This window comes from Alligator sinensis, unplaced genomic scaffold (assembly GCF_000455745.1).
Source record: "Alligator sinensis unplaced genomic scaffold, ASM45574v1 scaffold410_1, whole genome shotgun sequence".
Taxonomy (NCBI): Eukaryota; Metazoa; Chordata; order Crocodylia; family Alligatoridae; genus Alligator; species Alligator sinensis.
This window is the reverse complement of record NW_005841972.1, coordinates 1,593,634-1,604,610: the sequence shown is the minus strand read 5'-3', so window position 1 is coordinate 1,604,610 and position 10,977 is coordinate 1,593,634. Positions and strand designations below refer to the sequence as shown.

Sequence of the window (10,977 nt, the reverse complement as noted above, 5' to 3'; positions counted from 1 at the left end):
CAGCCAGCCAAATCAAAGAGCTATCACCAAAGGCACAGTGAGAGCCATCCGGACGAGGACTGCCAGGCATAGATGCAGGAAGGAGGACCAGTGCCTGGACACAGGAATCGGAGAGGAACAGCAGTTCCCCAGCCTGTAGGTCTGCTGCTGGTTCTTCCTCCCCAGGTGCAGCACCTTGCACTTGTCAGTGTTGAAACCCATCCTGTTCTCATCTGCCCACCCCTGTAACCTGTCTAGGTCCAATTGGAGCCTATCCCTCCCTTCTAGCGTGCCCACATCCCCCCACATCTTAGTGTCATCAGCAAATTTGAAGAGGGTGCTTTTTACCCCCTTGTCCAAGTCACTGATGAAGATGTTGAACAGCACGGGTCCGAGGACCGAGCCCTGGGGCACCCCACTGCCCACATCCCTCCAGGTCGAAAATGACCCATCCACCACCACTCTCTGAGTGCGGCCCTCCAGCCAGTTAGCGACCCGTTTGACTGTGTAGGTGTCGACGCCACGGTCCCCTCGTTTTTTAATGAGAATGGGGTGAGAGACGGTGTCGAAGGCCTTCCTGAAGTCCAGAAAGACTACGTCCACTGCTACCCCTGCGTCTCTAAGGATGTTGTGACCTGGTCATAGAAGGCCACCAGGTTGGTCTAACAGGACCTGCCTCTAGCGAACCCATGTTGGTTGCCCCTAAGCATGACCTCCCCTGCTGGCCCCTCATAGACATGCGCTATGATAATTCTCTCAAAAATCTTACCCAGGATCAAGGTAAGACTAACTGGTCTATCGTTTCCTGGGTCCTCCTTCCTCCCTTTTTTGAAAATGGGAACCACATTGGCCCTTTTCCAGTCCTCTGGCACCACACCAGAGCACCACGAGTGCTCGTAAAGCCGTGCCAGGGGTCCCTCAATGACCCCTGCTAATTCCCTCAGCACTCTGGGGTGGAGGTCGTCAGGGCCAGCTGATTTAAATATGTCCAGTCCCTCCAGAAGTTCCCTGACTAGATCCTCACTGACTGTAGGCCTGGGTGTGCCTCCCCTGGGGCCTGAGGGGGTCCCAGCAGATGGGCTGATCTGGTCCCTGCTCAGGAAAATGGAGGCAAAGAAATCGTTAAATAGGTTAGCCTTGTCGTCTGGTGTGACAACCAGATTTCCTAGCGTGTCTTGCAGATGTCCCACGTTACCCAGTACCTTCTTTTTGCCCCCTATGTATTTTTAAAAAAGGAGTTCTTGTTGTCCTTGATCTGGGTAACGTTTACGTCATGAAATTACAAAAGTACATTTATATCAAATATTATAATACATACAGATACCAAAATGACAGTACTGAACCCAGGTTCACGCTAGCTACAAGTGGGGTGCATCTAAATGTGCACTTTATTGCAGGATAGACTAATTAGCTGTGCAGTAAAGTGCCATCATCTACACATGCATTGATATTAAGGTGCAGTAAACTAATTGTCAGGGATAGTACTATCTTACAGTATAATTTACTGTGCTGAAACCCATGTGTGGTTGCTGACCATGGCTGTAAATTGTGTCCAGTCAGCCCAGCCAGTTGGGGGCCTGCTCTGCCCTGGCAAATTTGCAGCTGTCCTAGGCACACTTGTAGATGTTGCGCCCAGGAGCAGTTTACTGTAGCTCCAACTATTCCAGAGTTTATTGCTTTGTATTAATTGCACGTGTAGATACACCAGTAGAGATTAATCATCATAGGGATAAATGTAATTTGGGAGGCTATCCATGCCTGCCACACAGTGAACCCCAAACAACTTGGTTTGGGGGTGAATCTGTGACAAGCCTACAGAAATGTTTTGGCACCCATGTATGGCACTAATGCATTAAGGTATGTATTTCAGAGGAAAAGGTATTGCAAGCAGTAATTTCCTCCTTGGAAATGGGCAGCTGCCCCGTCATGTTATTGAAATGTTGTTCTCTCCTCCTGCTGCAAGAAGACAATTAACTTGGTTTACACCTACCCGTTGTATTTTTTGTTATTTTACTAATGGTATTCATGCATTTTCAGGGACTGATGTCATGGTCCGATGCCTTAAACTATTAAAAGAATTTCGAAAGAAAATGGATGATTACCAGGATGATGATGAAGAAGAGATCATCACAAAAGCTGTCCAACCTGTGGATATTATTTATGAGAGGGATATGCTTACACAGGCTTATGAAATAAGTAAGTAATGTGATCTGATTCTGCATGCACGTGTGGTTCAGTCAGTGCATTAACTGTATGACAGTGAACTGATTTTGACAGGTTTCGTTTAGAAATGTTCATTATCTTGTACATAATTATTTGGTGCATTCTGGTATGACATAGAAAGATAAAATATTTGAATTGCTCCATGTGCCTTTAAAGTACTCCATAAAGTGATGATGCAGTGTATTCAGGCAATGAAGCACTCCAAAAATACCCCAGAAAAACTGGAACAACTTTGAAATGCTTCACTGTGAAGCACCCTCTAGCAGGGTACAGTAGGGAATTGATTAGTCATCCTGCATCACACAGTACTCTGTCACCATCTCCCTCTTCCCCTCGCACTGTTCTAAGGAGCTGCCTCTGGTACTCACACCAAACTCCATTGTTCCAGGATCACAAGATCTGCTTAGCTTGTGACCTCCACTATTTATTGCCAGGAACAAAGGCATTCCACACCCTCATTTTGCTGGACATACACAGGAGGTTGAGTCCTCAGGGTGCAATGAAAAGGTGTTGAACAGCCTTTTGGAGTATGTCAATAGCATCCCACACCCATGATGCTAGACCTGCTCTTATGCAGCATCCATGAGGGGGTATATCAGCTGGAGTTAAGTAGAGCTAATTAACCTCTTTGTTGCATACTCAGGCATGCTAGGATCTTTGCTCTTGAGCCCACTAGATGCAGAGCTCTGCGATAGCATGTTCTTATCGCCATGCTTGAGGAACTCCAAATTTGAAGTACTTTAATTGGAGAGAGACTTGAAGCACCACAAAGGAATGTCTGTCCATGCCCTTAAGTTTCAGTATTCTGGGCTGAGGACTTTGATATCTTAGTTGTAACCTGCAGAGGATTTTTAAATTGGCACTTCTGCTCTTTTTCTCTTTTATGATGTACAGATCAACATTTTTTCCTTTAAATTTTAATGAATTTTTTGTTCATTTTATCTAACAAGAATATACAGTGTGTTCTTAACTGTGTTTTGTGGGACAAAGAATAGGCTTTGCATTTTACAGAGAGAAAGTTGAAAGATCTGGATTCATGTTTAACTGTGCTTCAAACTTCCCATATGACTTTGGGGGAGTTATTTGATGTCTTCATACCTCAATTAATCTGTAAAATTTAAGGATTTTTCCTAATTTAGGAGATTAGGTGTTTAAAACAGGTTACTTTTAGTTAACCTGGTTTTAAAGAGGTTATATGCAATTTATACTAATGTTTTTAAAATGTGTTAGCAAATATGGTGTTAAATATAGCCTGTTTTCTTAGCTTTAGGTTTGGCTTTGCTCCCTTATGCTGGCCCTGACACTGCTCTCCGGTTTCCACCCCAACGTCAAGTCTTACTTACAAAGTAGCCTCCAGGGTTACAATGAATGGAGTTTTATAGACATTATGCTTTTCTAGGTTTAATCCAGATGACAGCCATCATTATATACACAGGGTTGTCTGTAGTCCAAATTAAAATTGGCTGCAGTCCAAATTAACTAATCCTCATTGTATGAGGATTAAAATGAATGCAGACTAGGGCAGTCTGAATTAGCCAAATTAAACTATATTAATTAGCATATATATATCCCATTGCTTTTAGGAAAAACAGTCTTTAGGAACTCAGATAAGCAGAAAAGCAATGCAAATATCAGTTCCCTCAAAGGAAACTCAGTTGGGTTTTTGTAACACAACAGAGACAAACCTTTACAAAGTCCAGTGTGCCAGCAACACCTCACCTGGACTAAGTATCAGGTCACTTTAGATAACTGCAACAATGTAGCAGTGCTTAAACAGTCTTATTATCTCCTCCCAATTAATTCTAACCACATTGAATTGTGTCTGTTAAGGAGCTATCAATAATAGTCTATTAATCCTTCATTCGAATCGAAATTTGATTGGAACTGTCTCATGCAAATCGGTTAACGTGGTTTAGAAAATGCTGAGCTCGTCTACAAACAGCCAATATATGACCAGTGGGCTAAAAGGAAATGAAAAACTGACAGTTAAAATGCAAGGTGGGAGAAAAATAACCAGTGCCCTCAATCCATGTCTCCTCTTCAAATCTCACTCTACCAGACCCTCCTTTCTACTGCCTCATACTCTATCAAAACACCCACGGAAATTTTTCAGATTGTGTATTCCCCTACCCTCAGTTTGAACACAACTTCTTGTTCAGGCAGCAAAACCTAGTGTAACTCCTTGCAGTCCCTCTTTTTACCCCCATCCATCAGAGACTCCTACTGCTATTGGACACACAACTTCTCTTCCTGCTAACTTCTTAGAACTTTCAACAAAAATCTCCTGTCTAATGCACCCAAGTTTGGAACACCTATCTACCCACGCTTCCTTGCAGACAGAAAACCTTTCTCCTTACAGATCATGACCGTAACTGCCAGCACCTGGCTAAGAATCACTGCTCAGTTCTCACTTTCTCTGTTACCCATAGCCTTGGAGAAGTAGAAATAGGGCATTTTTACATGTGTTCTGGGACGCGGCACTGGGCACTTTAATTAATGAGCTGTGCTAATTAAAATCACCCATGTGTCATGTGCATCAGTGTCTCCATGCATCCCTGGGCTGAAAAAATAGTGGCAGGTGCTTTGAACTAAAGTTCATCAAATGTGTTTTATTTCAAAGTGCCCTGCTGCCATTTTTTTTCAGCGCAGGGCCACACAGGGATGCTGATCCATGTAACGCAGAAGGCTGTGGGAGAGCATCAATTTCTGTGCTCCAGCCGACTCGATTAATCGAGTCTGCTCCAACACACTGGATTTCCAGCACCTCGGAGCAGGCTCTATGGACATCTATAGGATCCCATAGAGGCAGCAGGAAAGTCTTGTCCCTTCTGAAGAGCCCCACAGAAGCCAGTACTGTTTGTATGCTTCTTTGCTTTGCTACTAGAGCATATGCTACAGGACAAGAAGGGCCTCAGGAACAATAGGATGTAACAATGATTCAACAATTACATTGTTCCCCCGTGAGTTATACCATATAGCTTATAGTAGTTATATTGATGAAGCTAAGTTTCTAATGACCAGCTGCTGTGCTCATAAAGAAGTTAAAAGGTATTCAACTTCATTTTTTTTCTTCCATGTTGCCTTCAAGAATATCTGCCTGCCTGCTTCTACAGTGTATTTGTATCTGCATATGTATTTAGGGACAAAAAGAATATTAACTATTTCTTCCATGGCATTTTGCTGCTTAATCTCATTATTACCAAGCAATAATTGCTGGATAATGTGATAAATATCTTGGGGCAAAATTTCAAAACGGCCTCAATTAGCCTTCTGCTTGCATCTGGACTCAACTCTGGATGCCTAGGAGCACAGGCTATAAGCTAGTGAAGCACAACTAGTTTACAGAATAGCTGATAGAAACTGTAAGCTGTTGCAGGTAAACATGGCAGGTTTGAAGAGGCCAAACAACTCTGCCCATTGCACGTATGAATTACAGTGGTATTATAATATTTTAATTATTATTTCTCAAATACAAAGTAGCAGGAATTTTTATTTTTTCAATAATTATGCAGGCATTCAATACTATGCACTCTGTATGCCAGTGAAAATAATTTCTAACAAACATCGAAGTAGGTATTTTGGTTTATACTTTAAAATCATTTAGCTTCTACAACATTAAGGTTCAACATGGTGATAATTGTTTGGGCCATGTTTGGTGACTGTTCCCTTTCAAGATGATGCCTTTAAACTTAGGTTTCATGTTTGGTCTTTTTCTTCTTCAAAACAGTTGAAAGTAGAGGAACCAAAGGTATCTCTCAGGCAGAAATTCGGTTGGCTATGAATGTGGGAAAGCTAGAAGCACGCATGCTCTGTCGTCTTTTGGAGCGATACAAAGTTGTTAAGGTAATGTGAAAATACCATTTGTATTTAAACAGTGGGTTGCAAAATCTCTCTTAAAGGAGAGAGTAGAAATAGATGGGATTCAGTGATGTGCAGTAAAAAAAAAAAAAAAAGGTGGGGCGGGGGGGAGGCCTGGAGAGACTGAAAAAGATTGACTTTGCTTAAGAGAGGGGACAAGAAAGAGAGAATATACAAGAAGTATTCAGAGGCTGCTTTTACACATGACGGGGGTTTAGTCCCTTGAATTGAAAGGGTGGGTTTTTAATTGTGATGATTAAGAACCCACCATCTCAATTTAGGGGCTTCTGTCACTGCTACAGTGAGGAGCCCAATCCTTTCTTTTTTTCTTTTTTTTTCTTCTTTTTTCCTGTGGAGCCTGCCCACCTCTCCCATGGCTATAGGGCAAGCTACTGGAGGGCTGTGCAGACCCTGAGCTGCATGGGGCCCTGGTCCCTCCCTTCGGCAGCAGCGCCCACCGGGAACACACGTCCGGGTGCTGCCCCATCTCTTAGGCAGCACCCAGCCTGATCCAACTGTTTCCTGAGCCTGAGCTGGGGCAGCACCCTTCCACTAGTATCCTGCCCAGGTGGCCTCAGGGGGCACCGCCACCACAGAAGGAAGGACCGGGGCCCCCTGCAGCTCAGGGGCCGCTCGCCACTGGCAGCTCACCCCCCACAGCCACAAGAGACGTGAGCAGGCTCCACAAGGGGAAAAACAAAAAAGACTGGGCCCCTCACTACTTCTGCCTTCATCCCATCTCTCCCCTGGCAGGGAGGCAAGCTGTCAAAGGCTGCACAAATAACTGCTGCAAACTAAGCTACAAGCAGGTTTGATTTAATTTGCAATGTAGCAAACACATTTTAAATTGTGAAAAGCCCCCACACGTGTACAGCATGACACCATTAAACTGCAAAAACAGCCAATTTTCATCATGTTTGCAAGCGCCTAGAATGAATAAATATGTATAAATATATCTGAAAACTAACCAGAATAAACTTAGTTCAAGGACCAAGCTTGATAAACTTTCTAAATTATAGTTACTATTTCCAAACTGTCCTTCTTGCTTAATTTCGGTGTAGGTGCTCCAAGACTTAAATTCTTTAGTAGTTGGCATTATGCAACCTTTTCAAAGGTTTTTTGAAAGGTAAAACTGGTGCTTCTCAAACCTTTTAGACTTAAGGCATCCCTTTTATTTTTTTTTTTTATTTTTTTTTACTTTAGGCACCCTCCATTATTTTTGTGAATTGAACAGCTTCCCATTTAAAAAACATATTGATTTATTACAGTGCTTATCTCCTTGTAGAGAGACCAGGTAGTGGGGGCAGGCCAGCTGTCAGGCTGGGAAAGACTGAGCCTGCACTTATCTCCTCACAACTCACGTCACCCTTGAAGATCAGAGGGCATCCAGGTTGAGAAGCACCAGTCTAAATTATGTTGACATGTTTTTCTTTATCTCTTTGAACGTGTCAAAATATTCTAAAAGATTAGTGAAACACAAGTACCTATATACAGCCTGTACTAGTTAAACCCATCCTATATTGATCTTCTTGTGGCTTATTCTATTTTTTGTTTCAACCAATTTACCACATAAGAATTACAAGTCTGTAAGTGCCTAGTTCATAGCATAGCAATTTCTAAATAGAAACTAGGCAAGCATGGTTCTTTGAGTGGATATGATCTTTTATTAGAGCAGCTGAGTAGTTGGAAAAAAGTTCTCAGCAAGCTGTCGGACTCAATAACTCTTCTTCAAGCATAGGGAGTCTTTGCTCTTCTGAGACTCCAAGGAATGAGAGATGCTAAAAGTGTGACAGGAAGTCAGTGAGAATGTAAATAGATAGAAATTAGAAAAACAAAAGGTGAAGGGGGGGGGGCGAAGCAGGGGAGAAAAAGGCCAAAGGTGAACTACAGTGGTAGTAATTCAAGGTAGAAAAGAGACTGTATGTGAAAAAGGAAATTAGGAAGACAAAGGGCAGAAAAGTAGGGCGGGGAAGAAAAATTTAAGAGGTCAGGTCTGGCAGGTAGCTGGTGAATCAGATGGCAGGTCGGTTGTAACCTTGCCCGCCTATGTCCTTAGACAAACATGGCTACAACCAAAACCCCAGCTAAATAGAAACTATTTTTTCTGCAACTTTAGCTGATCAAAAATATTGTATTTATTTAAAAATGCAGATTAAACTTTGAGTAGCAAGAGAAGCAAAATACGCCTAGTGCAGACTGTCAGATTAGCAGAACATGTATATGGTAGAAGGAAAGATTTGAAAAACATAAATTTGCCAAAATTATGCTCTCAACCGTTTCAGGGATTTATGGAAGATGAAGGTCGGCAACGAACAACAAAATACATTTCACACATTTTTGCAGAAGAGAGTGATTTAAACCGTCAGTTTGAGAGGGAGAAGGCTCGGAGTGAGCAGCTAGCTACCGTCAGCTTGGCTCTGTTGCCTGAAGACACCTTACCCACAGATGATCTTTCTCCTGTGGAAGAAGGCGCATTCCTCTTAGTGTCTGATAATGAGGAAGAGATGAAATACAACAAGAAAGGAGGAAAGGGCCAGAAGGCCAACTCTGTTTCCCTGTTGAAATTCAGTTTCACAGATGGCCCACGTCACTTAACGCCAGCTAAAAGTAGGGAATGGTTTGTTGGAGAATTGGGTAGGGTTGGCTTTCTCTTGTATGCTTCCCTTAAAAAGGAAACTGAAAAATAATAAGATTGAAGAATTTTTTTAATTGCTTTCCCTCCAGTGCTGCTTTGACCTACTTCTCTGTTCCCTCCCAGAAACTTACTACATACTTAGAGAGTGAGGGTGACATTGTTCTGCTCCTCGTCCCTTGGCCCCTTCCTTATGTTGGGAGATTGGAACACCTTCCACGTACTAGGGCTGCAAGACCCTTGGGGAAACTAGCAGAAGTAAATAATTACTTCTTCCTGGGTAGTGGGACATTCCCACCTATCTTTTCAGTGAGCTTTGGAAGGGAAGTAATCTGAGCTTCCAAAAATGTATTTAACTGTGGACTAGAGGAGCAGTAGTAGAGCCAATTATTCACATCATATTCTGCAGGAGGGGTTCTTTGAATTGGGCACCATCTTCTCCTTAAGGTAGCAGCTGGTGGCCCAACTAATCCCTACTACAGAGTAGAAATCTGTCTGAAGAGGTTTCTGTCTGCTATTGTAAAGGAAAAAAGCATCATTTGGATGCCTTAAGTGTCCAAAATTTGTCAATTTGAGAAGTGAAAACAGCTGCCTTAGTCCTGTTTTACAAGTAACCTTACTAAATAGAACAGTGTGTGAAGTAGTGGCAGGAGATATGTTAAGTGAGTCTAACTGCAGAGACTTGGGTGGACATGTCTCATCTAGGGAATAGTTGTGCTTTGTGGGAAAGGACAGGAACTGAGCAGTGGAATGACCAGCCTTCTTGGGCATCTGTTCTTAAACTAGGCTTGAGATTGCCAGCCATGAAGAACCAAGTGAAGAAATTGCTTTCACATCACATTCTGGAAGACCCTGAGGAACTCCCTGATGGCTTTTCGGAGGAGAACTCTACTTCAGACATACTAAAGCAGAAACCCAATATTTCTACATGCACTCATTCCACAGATGAAAATGGGGGTACAACTGTGATAGAGGAGTTTAGGCTAGACTACTCCAAGGTAAGGTCCTTGGCTTGTTATCTGATGTTTTGTTGTTGGTAGAGCTTCTTTGTATACACTCATCTCTGCAATTTTGACCCTGATTACTCTGACGGTTTTGTTCTTTTCTTAGTAAGAGGCTCTGCTTTTGTCCCTTTATTTCACTTTTCTTATTTTGTCCATCCCGATCTTCATCTTCTCCCTGCACATATTCAACCTAGTTTCATATAAAGGTTATGGGAAGCCTAGTAAAGTTATGCAACTCTAAGTTTAAATGTCAGAATAGGTAACAAATACTCCATTCTGTTATTGGAGTGTGGGTTGTAGCTGTGTTGGTCTAAGGATATTGATAGACAAGGGTCTTTGGGTGAATCTGTTATCTTTTATTAGACCAACTTAAATAGTTGGGAAAAAAAATTCTTAGCAAGCTTTTGGGTTTAAAAACCCTTCGTCAGGCTGAGGAAGCACCTGCAGTTGGTGTGTGCTGTTCCTGGATGGAATGAATAGTAAAGAGGCCAGAGGCTGGTATGCATGCAAGAAAGGCAGTCGGTGAAGATGTAAACTGAGGAGTCAGTGGGTGAGAGAGAGGCTGGGAAAGGAGGGGGGAAGGGAATGTAGCAGGAAAATAGTGGAGAGACACCTGGGAGTCAGGTGTCAGGCAAGTTACAATGTGTCATAAAACCAATATCTCTATTTAGCCCATAATTTTTTGTATCCAGGAGGTTGATGAAATGAAGCTCATAGGCTCATCTGTGAAAAAGTGTTTTGTAAGTTCCCTTTGAGGATTAGAACTGAGAGATTGGATAGAGTGGTTTTCTTGTGAGAAATGTGCCCCCACAAGTATTGGGTATTCTTGTCTTTTAATACCTTTCTGGTGGTACGCAGTTGTTGTTTGGTCTCTCCTACATATTTTCCATCAGGGCATTTGGTACATTGGATGAGATGCATCACATTTCTGGATGTGCAGCTGTAAGATCCAGGAATGCTGATGATTCTGTTGTGGGGTGTAGTAATTGTGGGGGTCATGGAGATATGTTGGCATGTTTTGCATTTCTTGTCATGGCATGGTCTGGATCCATTCCGTGTGTTCTGGACCGTAGGAAGTTTGCTTCTGGTGACGGGGTCAGTGAGGTTTGGTGCTTGTTTGAAGGCTAGGATGGATTGTTCTGGAAAGATCTCTTTAAGAACTGGTTCTCCTAGTAGTAGTATGTGTTGCAGTTGTTTTAGGATTTTCCGTATGGGTTCGAGGGAAGGGTGCTATGTCATAACCAGCAGTGTGCGATTCGTGGAGGGTTTTCTTCTGTTCTG

The 10,977-nt window shown here is 42.6% G+C and overlaps 1 protein-coding gene across 3 annotated transcripts in view; it reads left to right on the top strand.

Moving 5' to 3' along the window:
- The window catches only part of GTF3C1 (general transcription factor IIIC subunit 1), a 160,378-nt gene that overhangs the window by 20,856 nt on the left and 128,545 nt on the right, over positions 1–10,977 (top strand). For all 3 annotated transcript variants that reach the window (XM_025200611.1, XM_025200610.1, XM_014518635.2), the window contains exons 7-10: positions 2,017–2,175; positions 5,930–6,045; positions 8,343–8,667; positions 9,479–9,690. In XM_025200611.1, coding sequence (XP_025056396.1) covers positions 2,017–2,175; positions 5,930–6,045; positions 8,343–8,667; positions 9,479–9,690 — 812 coding nt within the window. The remainder of the gene's footprint in view (positions 1–2,016; positions 2,176–5,929; positions 6,046–8,342; positions 8,668–9,478; positions 9,691–10,977) is intronic.